Raw genomic sequence first — 21,207 nt, 5'->3', positions numbered from 1 at the left:
AAGCGCATCTGAAAGCGCCGCGCGATGCGGTGACCATCTTTGTTCGTCAGCGAGCCAAAAGCCGCTGCTTTGCGAGGGATGACCTCAGTTCGCCCGATGATGGAGGTTCATGCTCCTTGACGAGACCAGCGAGGTATTGCGGTTCATTTGCGGCAAGCACTTTGTGTGTAATGAGTGCGACCTTGATGATGTCAAAGCAGCCGTTGCCCCAATGGACAAACTCGGCGCTGTGAGCCAGGAAATCAGCCACCCTTGGCGTCGTGGGCGTCAATGCGACGTTGTTTATATTTTGTTGTGAGCGGCTAAAAGACACCCGCTACACCTGAGTAAGTGAATGGGTGCATTCGCTTATTGAGGTGTCAATGGATTTGTCCATTCATTTGCGCACGCATTCATCGATTAATTAATTATGCACTAAAACCATCCATTCATTCAAGCATTCGTTCATTGATCCATGTATCCAGGTACGCATTTCAACCGACTATTTGTCTACTTTGTTTGCACATTCATATATGCCGAGTAAACTCCCTCGAATTTGTTTTTATTTCGTTATAAATTCCTAACATCCTTTCCGGCATGACGTTTCCCGTGTGGTGTGCACGGGGGTGGGGGGGGGTGTTGGGTTTTACCAACCAGGCTTAGCCCACATCTTTTTCTTTCACCTGAGCGACTATGACCGTGGATTTCTTTCGCCGTTTGGCCTGCACGTGGAGGTTTCCAAACGGATGTTTAACCTCACGAAGGGTCCAGCTGTTAAGTGTACCAGGTGGTGCAAACGCACCTCCTGGATGGAGAGACTTTCCAGGCTACGAAGGAGGGGGGGAGATTGGATGGGAGGGGGGAGGGGCATGCCGACCGAGCTACGTCGCTGCAATTTTTTTAACGAGACATCTGCTTACATTTATCCACGCAAATGCCCCGCAGTGTGGACAAGAGCGTTGCGTTGTGTTGTAGGCAGAGACCCAAGCAAGTGTCAAGGGAGGGTGGTAACAGTGTGTGCTGATCTACCGGCGCTGATGACTCCTCCTAACGAGTGTGAAATCGGCATACACGGTTCCCATTGCTTTTCAACAACCGTGGTGAGGGTTTGAGATGCATACGCTTTAAGTGAATATGAGCAGAACTCTATTCGGCGTCACTTCACGTAGACAAAAGACAGTGCATTGGCCCGTCAGCCAGACCCATATTATCCAGGTTCATTTGTTCCAGCAAGCAAAACCTTGGATTAGTTTCAACCTTCTGGGTCTCATCAGCAGAGTCAAGCAAATGCTGATGGGTTGCCAGATGTGATTGTAAACCATGCGGCCGCCGTTCAATGCAAAACAGAATTACCGCGCGTATATTTACAAGCGACGTGTACACGGTTAGGTAGCCGTGGGCCTTGAAAAGCATCAACATTGGCCGCTCATAGGATACATTTCGCATCGTGTTGCTATACGACGGCCAAACATCTAGGAGTGAGGTTGAGCGCGACGAGAACATGTGATTACAATTACGTCGACTTTCTCTCTCGCTCTCTCACTCTCTCCCACGTTGTGTTATTGCACTTAGACTCCCAGAGTGAGCCGTAATTACCTCTGCTCTGAACTCGCTCGACGTACAATGCGCGTGCGAAGCTTTCCCGAAGCGCCGTCCTGTGTCGCGGTGCCGGTGTGGTGTTCGCGCGGCGCGTGACCGTGCGAATCAGGTCAAACCCCGCGGCGCCCTTTTCCTTCCGCCCGTGTCGTCAAAGGCGGAGAGACAGAGAGAGAGATAATTGACGTGTTTTGGAAATTTCTCAAATGCGTTTTTTATGACACCGAAAAACCTTTTTTTCTTTTACACATCCCGCCTTGAATAACCGTCAAGGCGACGTTTCGTCACACGTGAGCGCTTACGGTTTGACGGGCGGTTTTTCGCAATGATGCCATTGCTGCCGAGGTTTTAAACTAAGGTCGCGTCGCCCGTTTGATTCATTGACTCGCCCGCAGTTCTGCTGGGGAGGAGGGCGAGGGCCGTCGCTGATTCTGTGTGGTCGGTAAAACTGGAACACATTTTGTATTAAATGCCCTTAAACAATCGTTTTCGAGGCGTCAACAATTGGCTTCCTAATGGACAACCCATCTTTATAATCCGTGCTGAGAGACCACAGGTCACCCTCTGGCCGAGCGTTCCAGACCGACGGAGACAAGCGGCGAACTTTGATCTCGAACGAGGCCAAACCCCCCCACCCACCCCTCCCCCGCTCCCTTCGGTGCACGCCACAGGACAACTGCCCGATGCTGTTCAACCCGCGGCAGTACGACAGAGACCGCGACACGGTCGGTGACCTCTGCGACAACTGCCCCGAACACCCCAACGCCGACCAACGCGACACGGACCGCAACGGCGTGGGAGACGCGTGCTCACCCGACATCGACGGAGACAGTGAGTTGCCCCCGGACGCTCGGAGTGCACTTCCAATTGGCGCGGGTGGATACGTGCGAAAGAAGTTTAACATACATAAACTAAACTAACTAAAGTCACGTAGAGAGAAAAAAATATATACATTTTTTTAAATCTACGTCACTTTACCGTAAGACCCAAAGAGTATGAATTCCTGCAGTCACGAAAGCTTTAAGTCAAGATTTAAACTAACTAAACTTTTTCAGAAGCGACTTGGCTATCACAAATAATAGCTCAACGAAGTGGCTTGTCACGTGGCATTTTCTAGCGGCAAAATACTCTAAGTGCACTTGAAGGGCACCACTACCAGTGGCAGCTGTCCCTGCGTGGCACAATTTGACTCTTCACCCCCCCCCCCCTCTCCCTGCTACAAAGTGGGGAGTAATCGGCCAGTATATGGATAATGATTGCCAAATGAGTAACTTACGTTGTAAAGTAGCGAATTTGGCAAATTTGGTCAATTCAGCCCCACCATTCGTGCAGGGTTCATAAAACGAGTGACCGCGTGGTCAGAAACCACCGCGTTGGTTTCCAGCGGAGACTGTGGCCACTTCCGTAGACAAGGGGATTCTCCTCTCCCTGCAGAGAACGGCCACTCGGGTTTGCCGCTTTCGGCTTTGTTTAAAAAAGAAAAAACGGGTCGCTGGGCACAGGGGGTCCATACAACGACTGGCGGCCAGCAACAAGCGGCGCCGTCGGAGGAGTGACGGCACAGCTGCATAACGGGGGACTTCCTTCGCAGGCGTTCTCAACGAGGGCGACAACTGCCCGTACGTGTACAACAGCGACCAGCGCGACTTCGACACGGATGGCGTGGGAGACATGTGCGACAACTGCCCCCTGCAGTACAACCCCGACCAGGTGAGCGGCCCGGGCGACGCCGGAGATGGAGTATCGCGCGTGCGCGGGCTCGGCAGCAAAATGTGGATTTTTGACGAAGGTCGGCTCCTCTGGGCGAGCTTCCATCGTACTCGCCGTTGGTTTATCGAAAGATGTGTCGACTTTGTTCTGCTCCGTAGCTCACCGGCCAGGCGGTTCATCAGTCGAGCGGGAGGTCACGGGTTCAAATCCTGGTCTAATGGTTGACTCAGCCCATCATCCCTGTGTTTTTTCCCTCGTAACCCCTGCACCCGTTTCACTTATCACTTAACGCGTTTGCAATTGCTCCGTTAGTTTTATTATGCGATTGTTGATTTCTGTGTAATTCCCCTCCACCCCGATACCCACCCACCCACCCCACCACCCACCCACTCACCCCACCCACCCCCACCACCCACCCACCCACTCACCCCTCTCACCCACCCCACCACCCCAACCAACCCACCCACCCACCCCACCACCCACCGACCCCACCACCCACCCACCTACTCACCCACCCACCCACCCCACCCACCCACCCACCCCACCCACCCCAACCAACCCACCCACCCACCCACCCCACCCACCCCACCCACCCCACACACCCCACCCACCCACCTACTCACCCCCCCTCCCACCCACCACCCACCCCCTCCCACCCACCCCACCCACCCCACCCACCCCAACCAACCCACACCCCCGGCCGGCCGTCAGCGCGACTCCGACTCGGATCTGGTGGGCGACACGTGCGACAGCAACGAGGACATCGACGAGGACGGCCACCAGAACAACCTGGACAACTGCCCGTACATCCCCAACTCGAACCAGGCCGACCACGACGGCGACGGCATCGGAGACGCCTGCGACCACGACGACGACAACGACGGCATTCCCGACGAGCGCGACAACTGCCGCCTCGTCGCAAACCCCGACCAGCTCGACTCCAACGGTCAGCGGCGATGCGGCCCCCCCCTCGCCCCCCTTCGACCCCCTCGCCCTCCTCGCACCCCTCAGCTGTGTGCGTTCATCTGTTACCCCCCCCCCCCATCCCCCCCGTGCAAGGCGTGGGTTTTTCTCTGGGTGCTCCGATTCTGATTCTGATGTCCCTGTGCTCAATCCCGTGGTGGGTCCTTCTCCGTCCTCGCACCCATTCACTGGAATAAACCTCCCCTGTACATTGAGCAGCACTGCCCCATGAACTCAACACTGCGCGTAGATATTCTTTGGGTCTTTCGGTAAAGTCACGTAGATAGGCTCAAAGAAAATGACAAGAACCTACGACGTTTCGATCGCAACGCAAGCGGTCGAAAAGTCGTAGTTTTTGGTTATTTTCTTTGAACCTATCTACGTCACTTTACCGAAAGACCCAAAGAATATGAATTCTTGCAATCACAAAATCTTTAAGTCAAGATTTACTGCCCGTGGACTCAGCACTCCCCATAGACTCAACACTGCCCATGGAATCAACACTGGCCGTACACTCAACACTGCTACCCATAGGCTCAGCACTGCACCATAGACTCAACACTGCTTTAGATCTCACTCCGGTTGGCTGACCTCTTGGTGCCTCTTCAGTGCGTGTTCACACACAAACAAAGAAAGAGATCCCCCCACACATAGCCTTAACAGACTGTTGGGGCAAGTGCTGTTAGTGAGTAGCACCTATGAAGGCCGGCACGGCACACAAAGGGGTCAGTGGCCAGTCTCCGTAGTGGCGATGTTTAACACACCACACCTGGTACTCATTTGAGGCTGAGTCGACCTAGGGGAGGCGCAGGACCGCTTCAGACAATTGTCACCGGTGGTGGCCGTGAGCGGAAATCGAACTGGGGTGCCCGGGTCCGTAGCGTAGTGCTCTAATCACTGCGCCACCACTCTCCATATAGACGTGTAAACAAATACTCTGCGCTCATTCAATACGCACGTACATGCACATATATAAATACGTACTCGGGTGCCAACACACACGCATGCACGTGCACACCCAGTGACTGACTCTAGAGATTCGTTATTTATTTTTCTCAGAGCCCATGAGTGATGTTCATTGCATAAGGATGAGTTTTTGTGGTTTTAAATTTGGGTCATTTTCAAGTGAGGGATGTGGCAAATGATCCACTCGCACATCCTAAACTAAAACACATGCGTGTCATCCTCATCATCATCAATGATTATTTAAGACCGAGAGCCTCTTTTTTGAAGGAAGCCCTGGGTTAACAACCGAATACGACAAAAGACCGGGATTGAGTTCACGTCGGAGGGTACGCACGGCGCCCTTAGAGAGACGCGGAGAGTGTGCGATCGTTTTAGATTCTCGCCGCGTTCTAAGCGACACGGCAAGGCATTCTTGTGTTCACGCCAATCTCGGGTTATCGTCGGTAAGCAGCTCCAAAATAAAGTGTCTGAGCACAGGTGTCCGAGACGGATTGCTGGGAATGTTATGGCAGAGGCGGCGGAATGCGCAATGCAAGAAGTCCGGAAGGGAACATGGCAGGAAAATGTTGCAAACTCAGGCGAGACATCTTACACACGTGTGGCGAGACGACACACGTGTGGCGAGGCAGCAGAGGCTGCCAGCGAGCAAGACAGCCGTCGGAGTGGTCGCCACGATTCCGACAACCGAGGAGGGGACGGGATGACCTAACAGCAGATGGTCGGATGCCGTCAAGGCAGTTCTTGCGAGGGCGCGTCTCTGTACGCGTGTCTGTACGTACGCGTGATGAACTTGGGAGGGGCAGTGCAGCGGTTAGCGCGCTGCGCTACGAACCCGGCGACCCGAGTTCGATTCTCGCTCACGGCCAACACCAGTGACGATTATTTGAACAGGTCTTGGGCCTCCCCTAGGTCGACTCAGCCTCAAATAAGAACCTGGCGCGGTGTGTAAACATCCCCGCCGGGGAGAAAAAGGCGACCGGGCGTAGTGTTGGCCACCCACCCCTTCGTGTGCATTGTTTGCCTTCATAGGTGCTCGCTAACAGCACTTGCCCCAACAGTCTGTTAAGGCTATATGGGGGGTCTTTGTCTTGGTGTTGAACTGCTTTCACGCCGTACGGAAGTAACCGTGCGGCAACAGCTTTGGGATTTGGCGGACGGGCAGAAAGCGTCTTTTTGCGACGTGGTGCGGTCACGCTTTGACCTTTTGACCTTGAGCGCAGAGCAGTGTTGCTCCCCCGGCTTGCGCCCGACTCAAGAGCCGCATGGCTCACAGGGCTATACCTAATGAATGAAGCTTGAAACTTGACGCGTTGCCGTGTCCCCGTCCCCCAGGTGACGGCCGTGGGGACATCTGCCAGTACGACTTTGACCACGACAACGTGACGGACACCGAGGACGTGTGCCCAGAGAACTTCGCCATCACCAGCACGGACTTCCAGCGCTTCCAGATGGTGCCGCTCGACCCCACGGGCACCTCGCAGATCGACCCCAACTGGGTGGTGCGCCACCAGGGCAAGGAGCTCGTGCAGGAGGTCAACTGCGACCCGGGGCTCGCCATTGGTACGTGCGATGCGTGCCCATGTGCGTGTACGCGTGCGTACGTTTGTGTCTGTGTGTGTGTATGGTCAGTGTGTGGGGAGCGGTAGTGTAGCGGTTAGCGCGCTGTGCTATGAACCCAGCGACACGGGTTCGATTCCCGCTCACGACCAACACCAGTGACGATTATCTGAACCGGTTCCGGCCCTCCCCTAGGTCGACTCAGCCTCAAATGAGTACCTGGTGCGGTGTGTAAACATCGCTACTAGGGCGTGGTGCTGGCCACCCACCCCCTCGTGTGCCGTTCCGGCCTTCATAGGTGCTCGCTAACAGCACTTGCCCCTACAGTCTGTTAAGGCTATACGGGGGATCTTTGATGGTATGCGTGTGTGTGTATGGTCTGTGTGGGCGTGTACGCGTGTGTATGTTTGTGTGTGTGTGTATATATATGGTGTGTGTGTGTATGGTCTGTGTGTGTGTGTGCGTGTATGCGTGTGTATGTTTGTGTTTGTGTGTGTGTGTATGTCTGCGTGTATGTGTGTGCATATGCGCGTGTGTAGTGTCGTGCAGAGTCGTAGAGTAGCGATTAGCGCACAGTGCTACGAACTCCATGACCTAAGTTCCATTCTCGCTCACCACCAATAACAGTGACGAATATCTTAACCAGTCCTGGGCCTCCCTTAGGTTGACTCAACCTCGTATGAGTACCTGGTGCGGTGTGTAAACATCAGCACTGGGGAGACAAAGGCGGCCGGGCGTGGTGCTAGCCGCACACACCCTCGTGTGGCATGCCGGCCTTGATAGGTGCTCGCTAACAGCACTTGCCCCAACAGTCTGTTAAGGCTATACGTTGTGTGCGAGAAGCATTCGTGATGTTGACGAGTTCCAAACCAAAGCATTGGTGGCACTAGGCATACGCAAACCTAGCAAAAGCATAGGATTCCAATTAGCTCAGGGGGCCCTAGATTCATGAAGTAAATAGGGGTTTTTCAAATATCTTCTCAAATTCAAGTGCTAATAAATAGACAATCGAGTGAACATGAAGCGGCCAATTAATCTCTCTCATATCTATCTTGCCTTTGTCTCTATTCACTCATCTCACTATATTTGGGAAATGACCGGCCACTTACTCAATTGGGATGTTACACCGCACATTCAGAGTCGCGTCCCAGGGGACTGTTTCAAATGAGACTCGAGCCTGTTCTCTTGGGGGTTATCCTCGCCTTGTTAAACTAATTAACGTGAAACGTATCTTTCGTCTATAACTCTTCTGTCATCTCTACGACGATTTGATCACTTTTTATGAATCGATTTTATGAATTGATTTCCACCTTTAGTGTACACACCCCCTCCCCCCCACCTCTGCCAAAAAAAAAATCCAGCCCCACAACCGACTCAAAGCGTCTCCCCTGCTCAATGAACCAGTGGTGGAAATTCCACGCTCCTTCGACAAGGCCCAGTCTCTCCCAGTGAGACGGCCACGGCGTTGCGCCCGTGGGTTTTTGGACACTCCGCATGGTCCGACGGACCGAGCTGACCCCCTGTTTGTTCGGGTGAATACGCGAGATCGCTCGCTGGCAGCTGACGGAGCCACCCGTGCGCCTCTTATTGCCAGTTCTTTGTTTTTTCAAAGCCAGGATATGAGAAAAGAACTACAAAAACATTTAAATAATGTTAAAAACAACGCGTTGAAGAACACAAGCGCGATTATTTTCCCCTCGTCGGCATGGCGTTGTTGCTGCTGCCAAAAGCAGGATCTGGGGTTTGTTCTCTCGTTCTTGCCACTCCCTCATTGTCAGCGTGCCCACAGGACGCACTCTGCCATCCCTACGACCACCGCCGTCACCACCAGCACCGCCATCGCCATCAACGCGAACACCGCCATCACCACCAACACCACTGGCACCATCAACACCACTGCTCTCACCACAGCTACCATCTCCAACACCACCAACACCAATGCCACCATCACCACCGCCACCACCTCCACCACCATCATCACCACTGCCACCACCTCCACCACCATCACCACCAACACCACTGGCACCATCAACACCACCGCTCTCACCACAGCTACCATCACCAACACCACCAACACCAATGCCACCATCACCACCGCCACCACCTCCACCACCATCATCACCACTGCCACCACCTCCACCACCATCACCACCAACACCACTAGCACCATCAACACCACCGCTCTCACCACAGCTACCATCACCAACACCACCAACACCAATGCCACCATCACCACCGCCACCACCTCCACCACCATCATCACCACTGCCACCACCTCCACCACCATCACCACCAACACCACTGGCACCATCAACACCACCGCTCTCACCACAGCTACCATCACCAACACCACCAACGCCAATGCCACCATCACCACTGCCACCACCTCCACCACCTTCATCACCACCACCACCACTGTCCCCACCAACACAAACATCATCACCACCACCAAAATGGCCACCACTGCCACCAACACCACCGCCATCACCTCCATCCCTGTCATCACCACCGCCGTCATTATCACCAACAACACCACTACCACCAATACCAGCAACACCTACCCCGCCACCACCAACACCAGCAACACCACATTCAGCAACTGAGCCCACGAAAGGCATTGGCATCACACGCATATATCACTTTATTTGTTCTGTAACACATTGCCAGACCACAGGGCCCAAAGGCCCCAAAACGTCAATGGGGCCAGCAACAAACAGCACTGCCAACGTTGTAACCATGAGAGTGAATGTGTCACCTTGAATTGGGCAAGATTATCACGAGAGCTTGGGGAAGGAGACTACGCAGGCGATTCCAAGTGGAGCTGCGTGATGGAGGAAGCATAAATTGAAGTGTTGGAGACCTGCAGGGTGATGGTTGGGTGGGTGGGAGGGTGGGTGAGTGAGTGGGTGGATGAGTGGGTGGGTGGATGAAGTGAGTGTGTGACTGAGTGGGTGAGTGAGGGATATGTGGGTGCATAGGTGAGTCATTGAGTGGCTGGGCTGGTGAGTGAGTTGAGTGAGTAGGTGAGTGTGTGGGTTGTTGAGTGAGTGGGTCGCTGGGTAGGTGAGTGGTAGGTGGGTGAATAGGTGAGTCATTGAGTGGCTGGGCTGGTGAGTGAGCTGAGTGATTGAGTGGGATGAGTGAGTTGGTGAGTGGGTGGGTTGGTGAGTGAGTGGGTCGCTGGGCAGGTGAGTGAGTGAGGGGTAGGAGGGTGGATATGTGAGTTATGGAGTGGGTGGGTGGTTTGGTGAGTGAGCTGAGTGGGTGGGTGAGTTGGTGGGTGAGTCGGTGAGTAGCTGAGTGAGTGAGTTGATGGGTGGCTGAATGAGCGAGTGCGTTGGTGAGTCAGTGAGCGGGGTAAATGAGTAGGTGAGTGTGTGGGTTGGTGAGTGAGTGGGTCGCTGGGTAGGCGAGTGGGTGAGGGACCCGTGGGTGGTCTGGTGAGTGAGCTGAGTGGGTGGGTGAGTTGGTGGGTGAGTCGGTGGGTGTCTTGAGTGAGTGGTTGGGTGGCTGAATGAGCGAGTGAGTTGGTGAGTCAGTGAGTGGGGTGAGCGAGTGTGTTGTTGTGACTGCGATGTGGTGGTGGATGAACACCGTGCGGACGAGACGAAACAGTCAGTCCAGTCGACCGAGTCCTCAACAAATGGGCGAAGGAGATCGGTCATGAACGTCGTGCGGAGCCGTGTGGGGTTGATCAGCGCCGTTTCTTCTTTCTGCGTAGCTGTAAAATGTTCACCATGACAGTGCCGCTCCACTCAAAACAAAAACAAAGGGAGCTGTTTGCTAGCAGCGGAGAATATAAAAGAGAAAAAGAGCGGGTCACAAATAGTTTGCTTCTAAGAGAGGCCACTTCAAGCCGCAAATGTAGTGCATGTGTTCGCGCGCGTGTGCGTGCATGTGTGTGTGCGTGCGTCTATGTGTGTGTGTGCGCGTGCACGTGTGTATGTGTGTGCGCGCTCGCCTATGCGTGCGTGTGTGCGCGCGCATGTATGTGTGTGTGCATGCGAGTGTATGTGTGTGCGCGCGCGTCTATGTGTGTGTGTGCGTTCGTGTGCACGTGTGTAAGTGTGTGTGCGTTCGTGTGCACGTGTGTAAGTGTGTGTGTGTGCGTTCGTGTGCACGTGTGTAAGTGTGTGTGCGTTCGTGTGCACGTGTGTAAGTGTGTGTGTGTGCGTTCGTGTGCACGTGTGTAAGTGTGTGTGTGTACGTTCGTGTGCACGTGTGTAAGTGTGTGTGTGTGCGTTCGTGTGTATGTGTGTGCACGTGTGTATGTGTGTGTGCGTTCGTGTGCACGTGTGTAAGTGTGTGTGTGCGTTCGTGTGCACGTGTGTATGTGTGTGTGCACGTGTGCACGTGTGTAAGTGTGTGTGTGTGCGTTCGTGTGCACGCGTCTATGTGTGTGTGTGCGTTCGTGTGCACGTGTGTAAGTGTGTGTGCGTTCGTGTGCACGTGTGTATGTGTGTGTGTGTGCACGTGTGTATGTGTGTATGTGTGTGTGCGCGCGCGCGGGCAGTTAGAGTTGCGTTGTAATCGGTCGGTGCATAGCTCGAGTTTCTCTTCAGTGAGAAGAGGCTGTGGCTGAGGTCAGCAGCGATGTTTATAATCAAGGGGAAGCGTCCACTTGATCAAATACGCGCTGAGCAATGCTCACAGTGCGCCTGAGCCAATGGTGGGAATTTCACATTCCTACGGCGGGGGTCAGGCGACGTGATTTGGTAGAATGGCCGCGATCAACTTTCTATTAAATGACGTTTTTTTTTTCGTGACAATGGTTGCTGAGCACATGCGCTGAGGCCCAACACGCTGAGCGGCCAGCAACAAACAGCACTATTGAATATCCTGAAGGAGGGGGGGACGATGATGAACTTAGTTGAAGAGGAAATAATCTCAACTGCGATTAAGAGTTTAGTGCTCTGACCACAGCCAGAACACGGTCTGTAAAAAAATAATGAATAATGATCGAAAAGTCGACTGGCCAAAGGGTGGTAAAAACAAAGACAAAGATCCCCCGTATAGTCTTAACAGATTATTGGGGCAAGTGCTGTTAGCGAGTCGCACCAATGAAGGCCGCCACGACCACGAGGCGGTGGGTGGCCAACACCACCCCCGGCCGCCTTTGTCTCCCCAGTGGCGACGTTTACACACCGCCCCAGGTACTCATTTGAGGCTGAGTCGACCTAGGGGAGGCCCAGAACCGGTTCAAATAACCGTCACCGGTGTTGGCCGTGAGCTGGAATCGAACTGGGGTCCACCGGGTTCGTAGCGCAGCGCGCTGACCGCTGCACTACGGCTCCCCCCCCCCTCCCTCTCTCGCCCGCCCGCCCGCCCCGCTCAGGCTACGACGAGTTCAACGCGGTGGACTTCAGCGGAACGTTCTACATCAACACGGACCGCGACGACGACTACGCGGGCTTCGTGTTCGGCTACCAGTCGAGCGCGCGCTTCTACGTGGTCATGTGGAAGCAGATCACGCAGTCCTACTGGCAAGACACGCCCACGTGGGCCCAGGGCTTCGCCGGCCTGCAGATCAAGGTGGTGAACTCCACGACGGGGCCCGGCGAGCACCTCCGCAACGCCCTCTGGCACACCGGCAACACCCCCGGGCAGGTGCGTTCCCAATGGGCAGTGTCACACGTGGTGTGATGACGGTGCGGTCACAATGGGCAGTGTGACACGTGGTGTGATGATGGTGCGGTCACATGGGCAGTGTGACACGTGGTGTCATGATGGTGCGGTCACATGGGCAGTGTGACACGTGGTGTGATGACGGTGCGGTCACATGGGCAGTGTGACACGTGGTGTGATGATGGTGCGGTCACAATGGATAGTGTCACACGTGGTGTGATGATGGTGCGGTCACATTGGACAGTGTGACACGTGGTGTGATGACGGTGCGGTCACAATGGACAGTGTGACACGTGGTGTGATGACGGTGCGTTCACAATGGGCAGTGTCACACGTGGTGTGATGACGGTGCGGTCACATGGGCAGTGTGACACGTGGTGTGATGATGGTGCGGTCACATGGGCAGTGTGACACGTGGTGTGATGACGGTGCGGTCACATGGGCAGTGTGACACGTGGTGTGATGACGGTGCGGTCACAATGGGCAGTGTCACACGTGGTGTGATGACGGTGCTGTCATAATGGGTGTTGTCATACGCAGCCCAATAAGTTTAACAGTATGTATAAAATAAAATTATTTATACCTACGTGACTTTACCGAAAGAACCAAAGAGTATGGATTCCTGCAGTCACGAAAGCTTCAAATCAAGATTTTAACAGTATGGTCGGAATGGGCAGTGTCACACGAGCTATCATAGGTGGCCAGATCGTTTCTGAAAAAGAATGCAGAGTTTAATATGATATCTAAAAAATTGCAATATACGACATGTCCTAAAATCAATATGAAATGCGATACAATGTAAATTGCAATGTATCACAAAATGTGATACAAATATGCAATCCATTATAAAATAGGTATACAATCCACAATGTGATACAGTATATGATTTGAATGCAATATAGAATGCAACGCAAGAGATAGGAGAGTGATTGGAGGGGAGTAGAGGGAGTTGAGAGGTAGGAGAGTGCGTGGAGAGGAGTAGAGTGAGTTTGCAGGGGAGAGGTAGGAGAGTGCGTGGGGGGGAGTAGAATGAGTTGAGAGGGGAGAGGCAATAGAGTGAGTGGAGGGGAGTGGAGCGAGTTGAGAGGGGAGAGGCAGGAGAGTGAGTGGAGGGGAGTGGAGTGAGATGGTTGGGGTAAGGTGAGGATGACGATTTTAGAATCCGTTGTTTATTGGATTGGGATCCGGTGCAGGATATGAGGATAATGGACTGATGCGGCCATCTGGGTGTGGCGTGAAAGGTTTTGCACTGCATCATGTGGAGTTTCGTGGGGAGGGGAGTTGGGGGTGGCTGTGGTTTGGGACGAGCTCTTTCATTTTCGAGAAATTGAGGGGCGATTGATGATGGCGCTGATGTTGTTGACCCATGAAGAGGCGATTTTCCAGGATCATCGGGGGACACGGCAGGGGCTTTGAGGGCACGGGCTCCAAATGGCCTCTTTGGCAGAGCGCGGCTGCTGGGCATTTAAAGATTTAGTGAGACAAATCCTTCAGGGATGTCAGGGCCAAGCCGCGCTAAATTATTCCCAACTATGATCCGTAACTCTGTTGTGAGAAGGAGCTAGAGAGATATACCGCATGTGTCTGGGGCGCCACGGTGGTGAGATGTTAACTACCTCGCCTGGTATGCAGGAGGGCGGGAGTTTGATCGTCACCCTGACACCTGTACAATTAGAGTTTGCATGTTCTCCCCGTGGTCGCGTGGATTTTTTTCTCACGGTCCTCCGGGTTTTCCCTCCACATATCAGAATGAACATCACGCGTTTAAAATATTTGGCCGCAATGAATTTCCACGTGATGATGATGAGCCAAATTTCGATTTAAAGCTTTCGTGACTGCAGGGATTCATCTTCTTGGTTCTTTCGGTAAAGTCACGTAGAAGGGAAGTAATAAAATAATAAAAATTAAACATAACAAAATCATTCTCAATATTTATTTTATTATGTTTTATTTTTAATGAAAAAATTAAACATAATACAATAATTCTCAATAATTATTTTATTATGTTTTATTTTTATTATTTTATTACTTCCCTTCTACGTGACTTATCCGAAAGAACCAAGAAGATGATGAGCCACTTCGTCGAGCCAGCATTTGCTATAGCCAGGTCGCATCTGAAAACCTGCTACTCAGCTCACGTGAGCCTTACCTGGGCGGGCGGGGGGGGGGGGGGAATCTTTGTCTTTCTATTCTGCAAACTTGGATGTAAGTTGACGTGGCTGTTTGTGATGCGGATGTTGCTACAGGTTCGTCTGCTGTGGCACGACCCAAAAACCATCGGCTGGAAGGATTACACGGCGTACAGGTGGCAGCTGACTCACCGGCCCAAATCCGGACTCATCAGGTGAGCACGGCGAGCCGGGCAGGGAATTTCCCGTTCGTGAGCCGCGGTGACGCTGCTTTTGTGCCTGCTCTTACGTGGACGATGCAACGACGCAGCTTTGTCGGATGTCGCACGCACACACACACACGCATTTGCTGTGCGGGGAAGCGGTCGTGGCGTTGCGGATTTGCAATCGGGAGGTCGCCGGTTTTAAACAGCGGTGCGAGATTTTTTTAAATCTCCATCCCCTTCACCCCCCCCCCCCCCCTCGCCAGCCCGCCCCCTGCCTCTGTTCGCCCAGCAGCCTAAATGGTGGGGTAAAGTGTGGGTAGCACTGCCACTCCGGCCGGCGTGGAAGAGTAGACCAAAATACCCTCCGAGAGGGGCAAACCTACCGGACCACTTTCTGAGCGGAGGCTTCTTCGCGCCCGGAATTGGCGCAGGTGCAAGGAGATTTGCAATTTCTGCTCCTTCACCCGCTCCTCTCCACGGGGGCGCGACGTCTTGACGTCTTTCTGCCTCAGCTGCTACTTCACCCGAAAGCGGAGTTTGGGCGGCTGCACGGGGGGGGGGGAGGGTGGGGGGGGACAACGCAGATCTCGAGATCGTTCGGCGTGACCCTTACCGGCGCTCGCCCCGACCTCGTGCGTGTTGACTACGGCCGTGGCGCTAAGAGAGCGAGAGCGCTCACGTGCCTGCCGCGTCGGCCGGTGGCTGTCTGGCTGTCTCTCCTCGCAGGGTGGTGATGTACGAGGGCAGGCACATCATGGCCGACTCGGGCCCCCTGTACGACAAGACGTACACCGGGGGACGTCTCGGTCTGTTCGTCTTCTCCCAGGAGAGCGTCTACTTCTCGGACATGAAGTACAAGTGCAAAGGTGAGCTTCCGGTTTGGAGAGTTCGAAATACCGCTGGGCGTGCCCGGCTATTGCTGCTTTCGCGCTGGCCATCGGACAAAGGCGGCCAACACCGCTAATCGAACACGTTGAGATGCGATTCTGCGGCCGTCTGGACCGCTCTTCCTTCTGATATTAGGAAGCCCGTTGGAGCCGTTCACTTTGAAACTCATTTCTTTAGAGCTGCTTTTTGTGTTTAGTTCGTTGTCCTTCCCCCCGCACCTTATGATTAGCACGGCTTGTCTACGTACGGCGCGAAAGAAGTTCAACGCACACACGTGACGCTTCGCATTGGGCGTCAAAGATTCCACGACCTCGTTCGAAACGAGCGGGCCGTCGTGTGCGTGCCACGTGGTCCGAATTTGCCAAATAAAATAATTACACAGAAATTATCCCCCCGTCTCTCCCGCCCCCCTACTTCTGACAGACTAATGTATGTGTGTTGAACTTCTTTCACACCGTACGCAACCAACCGTGCTAATTGGAGGTGTGGGGATGGACAACAAACTAAAGACAAAAACTATTTCTATTGGATTGAGTTTTAAATCTAGGTTTGAAATTGGATAGCTCCAGTGGCTTCCTAATATCGGAAGGAAGGTGATGATAGTGATGATGGTGGTGGCGATGAAGACCACGATATCATTGGTGGTATTGAAAGCATTACTGATGATGATAGTGATGTTACATTTGCTTCTGCTGTTATAGCTGCTGCTGATGCTGTTGTTGTTGATGATGAAGAAGATGCAGCTGCTGCTGATGATGATGAAAAATAATATACTGATGATGATGCTGCTGATCAATATGATGCTGCTGCTGATGATGATAATGAAGATACTGATGATGCTAATGATGCAGTAACATTTCTACCGACGCTCACGTGTTTATTTTGTTCTCGTAATTGTTTTGCAGATTGGTAGAGACAGTTTAGAGAAATTTGGTGGGGGAACATCAACATTCCGTCTCCGGTAATGACAAACAAACGTGTTTACTCAAATCCTTTCTCACGTTAACACAATTGTCCTTCTAACATATATCTCGATGTGTACGACAGTTAAAACAAATACGATGCACAGTGTCCAATGGTAATCAAACGTTTATGAAATGTCGCATAAAAACAACAAAAGATCTATGAGATTCGTTTTATTTGTATTTTTTTTATTTTATTTTTGGTCTCTGTTTTTTTATAAAGCTGTAATAAGAGGTGTGTATTATTATTCCTATATATTTTTTAATACTTTATATTATATAAATATTAATCACCCGTTGTAAATAGCAAAGCACATTTTTTTTCTTCTTAAAAGCAGGTATATCAAGATTTTGTAAAGAGTTCACACTCTGTTTGGGTAAGGGGTTGAGGGTGCTGTGGGAGAGACATCTTTCTCGGTAACTTCGCAGAGTACAACGTCGCATATTCGACCGTCGCATATCCGCCCCAACCAATCACCCCCCCCCCCCACTCCTCCCCATCCAATGCGGGCAAAACATTTCCCTAACCAAGCCACGGAAGGAAACACGACAGCAAGAGACAGACGCAGCGTCGCGAATAACGATTGTCCCTGTTTTCATCGGTTAGCATGAAGTAACCACAATTATCATTATGATTGCTTTGTGCCGTGTGTGATGGAGTTTGGCTTCGCAACGAGGAAGCCTTTGACTTACAAAAGGGGGTGCCTGGCTTTTCGCTCTGCTGATGAGATACTGAATGTCAAAGCCGGTCTAGACGTTTTTCATTTGTTGAACCAACTGTTGCTGATGGGAGATGCGCTCCTAGAAGGCCGTGTGACCGATGGGATGTGTACATTTATTTTATTTCTTGTGAGTAGATGAATATGGCAAGAAGGCATTAATTAGTTAACATCGATGCCAAACAGAGACCTTTTTTTAAAACTCATCGATTACTTCTTCAAGAGTTATTAAGCCGTTAAATGTGAGTTGGTACTATTTAGCTCCCCTTGATTGTTTATTTCTTTTAGAAGTTTTGTCTAGATGAGGCGTCTTGTCTTGTTTTGTAAACTGCATAATAATGCACCGTTAATGTACCAGTACAGAGTAACTGTACAGTAACTCAAGAATAGTTGTCTGTCAAATAAGATGGTCCAAATATGTGTAGTTAAATCTTTTTTGCATGGTTATTAAGCTTCAAATCTAGAACATATCCCCCCCCCCCCCCCCCCCGCGTTTAAAGCAATTTGCGCTTCATCTGTGTCCAGCAACCGATCTGTGCACAGTATAATTGGCCGGAAACACCTTAATACGTAGAGGACTGCAAAACTTGGGCAACTGTCTCATCACACAGCTGCTGCCCCTCCCTCCTGTTTGGCCTGTGGTTCCTCAAGCCTCCGCCGTGGTCTCGCTGTGCAAGAGGGAGCTAATAGTGTTCTGTAGATGTTCACACATCCGACCTATCGATACGATCCACCAACACCCTCCCCCCCTCCTCTCCCTACCTCCCGAGTGAATCGGATATTCGACGTTGTACCGCACACATTCCTTGGTTTACCACGAAGGATTACATTTGCCAGTCTGCGTGCGGTCTCTCTCTATCTCTCTCTGTAGATGTATGCTTTGGACTAGATGGGTCAGTGTCAGGTCAAAAAAATAAATGTCTTTGCAACATTCACGCGCAGTTCATCGTCTGCTCGGGTGTTGACTAGGAAACCTCAGAATGTCAGTTCGGAAAAGTTTAAGATAACATGCACGTGTGCACGTATACGAACATACAAACACACTGTAAATATAACTTATGTGAAGGTGGAAGGGCCTGCCCTGCAATCTCTTGCTGGGCTGCCACTCAAGGGAGCTAGAACGAGCCGCCTCTTCTACGGATGTACCTTGGCCCGCTCTCCCCACCGTGGCCAGAATAATGTACGCGACAAATGTCAACGTGTATCCTGGCGTGACACCACCTGGGGCAAGAGAAATTCGCCCGCGTGAAATATGAGAAAGCCGTGGTGAATTCCATGATGAGTTGGTCTGGGAAAGAGAGAGAGAGAGCGAGCGGTCGATTGGACGTGCGGGCGGGTGGGCGGGCGAGGCGCCGCTTGGGGAAGTAACCTTTTTTTTTTGGCCCCAGCCCATCGGCCACTCCGGTTAATACTGCAGGCGCATCGATTGCAACGCGCCGCGCCGTCTGCTTCGAAAGCGGACGCTAAAGAGCCCGCGACGTTCTATCCGTAAAACGACAACAGCAGCAACGGCAACTAAAACGAGCGCAGGCCTCCCCCTGAGGTGGGCGTCATCGGTTTCATGAAACGTGCCGAGTTTTAATAAATCGCTCGCAAATTACTTAACCGGGAAAACGCTTCACGCCGCGGCAACACGGTGAGAGCGCGACATCGTAAAGCGTCGAATGTCCCCACGTCGGCAGGAAAATGCCAATTTGCAGGCCGGTGGCGCGCGCAGCCTCGTGTTGCGTGGGGACGGCTGCCACTGGGGGTGCCCTTGGCTGGGCACCGGGCGATTTCAGACGAGATTGCATTTAAGCAAGCGCTCCTGCACGCACGCACGCACGCCTGCACGCACGCACGCACGTCCGATATCGTGAACGCAGGGCAGCGCGATCGTGCCGTTCCCGCTCAAAGCCCAGCAGCTAACTTGAAAGGGGGGGGGGAGGAGGGGGCAGTAAGGTCCGGGGGGCTGTTTGCACGCGACGGTTTTCCTCACATGGCTCCTGTGTGTGCAATTCAGCAGCGATGAATGTATGCGAGCACTTAGTGTACGGGGGAGGGGAAAGCAAGCAACCGGCTTTACGCTTATGTGTTCGCGGTATGGCGGCGACGCCGTCGTCGTTATTTTAAGACGGCATGGTTGAAGTGGAATTTTCCATTAAAACTGACTGATCGTGACGTTTTCGTGATTGATTTTTTTGTTATTCTTGATATTGTTATAATAAGAAATGTATAAGTGGGGGGGGGGGGGGGGGGGGGGTGCTCGCGCAAGCCACATCGCTCTGAGCAACCGCCTGTCCGCATATAAGTTGCATGCGACTCGGACGCACGTGGTCGAGCGATTCGGTCACACCCAACCAAGCAATTCAGTTGCACGCAACCAAGTGGCGCAATCGATCGCTTTGGTGTGGGCCCACCGTAAGATCACGGACAGCAATATCTCTCCAGTGGACACCCGCGTTTCGCCAATATTTGCTCTATCACTTCTCTGCACAGCGGATATGCTCGTACGCATGTTGAAATTCTATCGCACCGTTCGTAGTCAACTGCGCCAATCACACGGGCACGTCCAATATGCAGAGAAATTAAAGTGAGTGGTTGTGGGGTCACGTGCCAGTATTTAAGCATTCACAGACGCAAATACACAACGCGTGGAGGGATTGGCAATGTGCTGAGCCATCTGTGTGATGTTTAAAGACCCTGAACTCGTTGGCTTTTCTGCGGTCTCCGTGCTCGAATGAGTATGTGGAGCGGCGTTCCTGTTTGTTGCGCGTGCTCAGCTGGTGGTGGGAATTCTACATTCCAAATGGCAGAGCCGCGTCTATCCGTAGCACCCCCACTGTTGGACTTCCCACGAAGTGGTGACCTTTTTTAAACATCTGCCCCCTAAAGGGAAGGACGATGGGATGAAGTTGAGCCACGACCGTGATTTGAACTTGTGTTCTGTTACAGATATTCGAGCTCACTCTCCCAAGCCAGTCTCAACATTCGTGTTTAGTCTGATGGAGAGTTTAGCTCTCCGTTGTGATTTCGGGTGGCACAGTGTACCCTTTGGCACGATGTCCGACGTTTCGCACCATGTGCTGGGAGCTTTCGGGGATTTGGCGTCACGGTGACGAGATGTTAATAACTCGTCTGGTATACAGGAGGTCGTGGGTTCGATCCAGACCCTGACGCCTGTATATTTGGAGTTTGCATGTCTCTCTCCCCGTGGTCATATGGATTTTTCTCCCGGTCTTCCTGTCTTCCCCTCCACATTTAGAATCAACCCCATGTGCTTCAAGTATTTGACTGCTATACATTTCCACGCGACAAGCCACTTCGTTGAGCTAACATTTGTGGCCAGGTCGCTTCTGAAAAAGAGCTACATAGCTGAAGTGGGCCTTACCTGGTAAAGTAAAAAAAAAGTTGTTCGGTAACAAAAATTCAGCGTCTGAAAATGCCGGTCTCTGAAGAGGTTTCTGAAGAGGCTCCCAGCTTGTGGTGCGAAACGTCGGAAACCATCGCGCCGTGCAACCCCCCAAAAAACACACACCGGAAGTAGAGCAGTACCGTACAGCGCGGCGACGGAATCCTACGCGGCGTACACGGAAAGCTTACCTGGAACAAAAACAAAATATCACTTGAAAGAAAAAAAAATTCACGTAAAAAAAAAACCATTCACCACCCTGTGCGTGAAGGGGTAAGGCGGGGGGAGCCCCTGGCCAGACACGGATTGAGGAACGATGAGACACTTTGGCACAGCTTCAGGAGCTGTCTGCCGAGCAGTGGGAACCATCGATCAAGCCTCTTCGGTTGCATAAGATGGCTCAGGGCACACAGCCGGCATTAACGTGACTCGGCAGCCATGGGGCCCATTCATTCCACGAGCTGGCGTGTCAGAAGTGGCGTCATCGCAGCCTGCCTCGGTACACGCCGAGCGGAT

The 21,207-nt window shown here is 52.4% G+C and overlaps 1 protein-coding gene and 1 long non-coding RNA gene across 2 annotated transcripts in view; one reads left to right on the top strand and one right to left on the bottom strand.

Moving 5' to 3' along the window:
* The window catches only part of LOC133356245 (thrombospondin-1-like), a 46,267-nt gene extending 29,698 nt beyond the window's left edge, over nt 1-16,569 (top strand). Inside the window, exons 14-21 of the mRNA XM_061573637.1 lie at nt 2,247-2,406; nt 3,167-3,285; nt 3,997-4,231; nt 6,547-6,774; nt 12,107-12,378; nt 14,643-14,740; nt 15,458-15,597; nt 16,525-16,569. Of these exons, the coding sequence (XP_061429621.1) occupies nt 2,247-2,406; nt 3,167-3,285; nt 3,997-4,231; nt 6,547-6,774; nt 12,107-12,378; nt 14,643-14,740; nt 15,458-15,597; nt 16,525-16,532 (1,260 nt within the window). The 3' untranslated portion in view covers nt 16,533-16,569. The remainder of the gene's footprint in view (nt 1-2,246; nt 2,407-3,166; nt 3,286-3,996; nt 4,232-6,546; nt 6,775-12,106; nt 12,379-14,642; nt 14,741-15,457; nt 15,598-16,524) is intronic.
* LOC133356184 (uncharacterized) overlaps nt 1-21,207 on the bottom strand; it is a 358,360-nt gene that overhangs the window by 268,350 nt on the left and 68,803 nt on the right. The gene's annotated exons all lie outside the window — the stretch shown is intronic.

The sequence above is a fragment of the Lethenteron reissneri genome, chromosome 53 (assembly GCF_015708825.2).
Source record: "Lethenteron reissneri isolate LAM-NWPU_2019-01 chromosome 53, ASM1570882v1, whole genome shotgun sequence".
In the NCBI taxonomy this organism is placed as follows: Eukaryota; Metazoa; Chordata; class Hyperoartia; order Petromyzontiformes; family Petromyzontidae; genus Lethenteron; species Lethenteron reissneri.
This window is presented reverse-complemented; position numbering and strand designations above follow the sequence as displayed.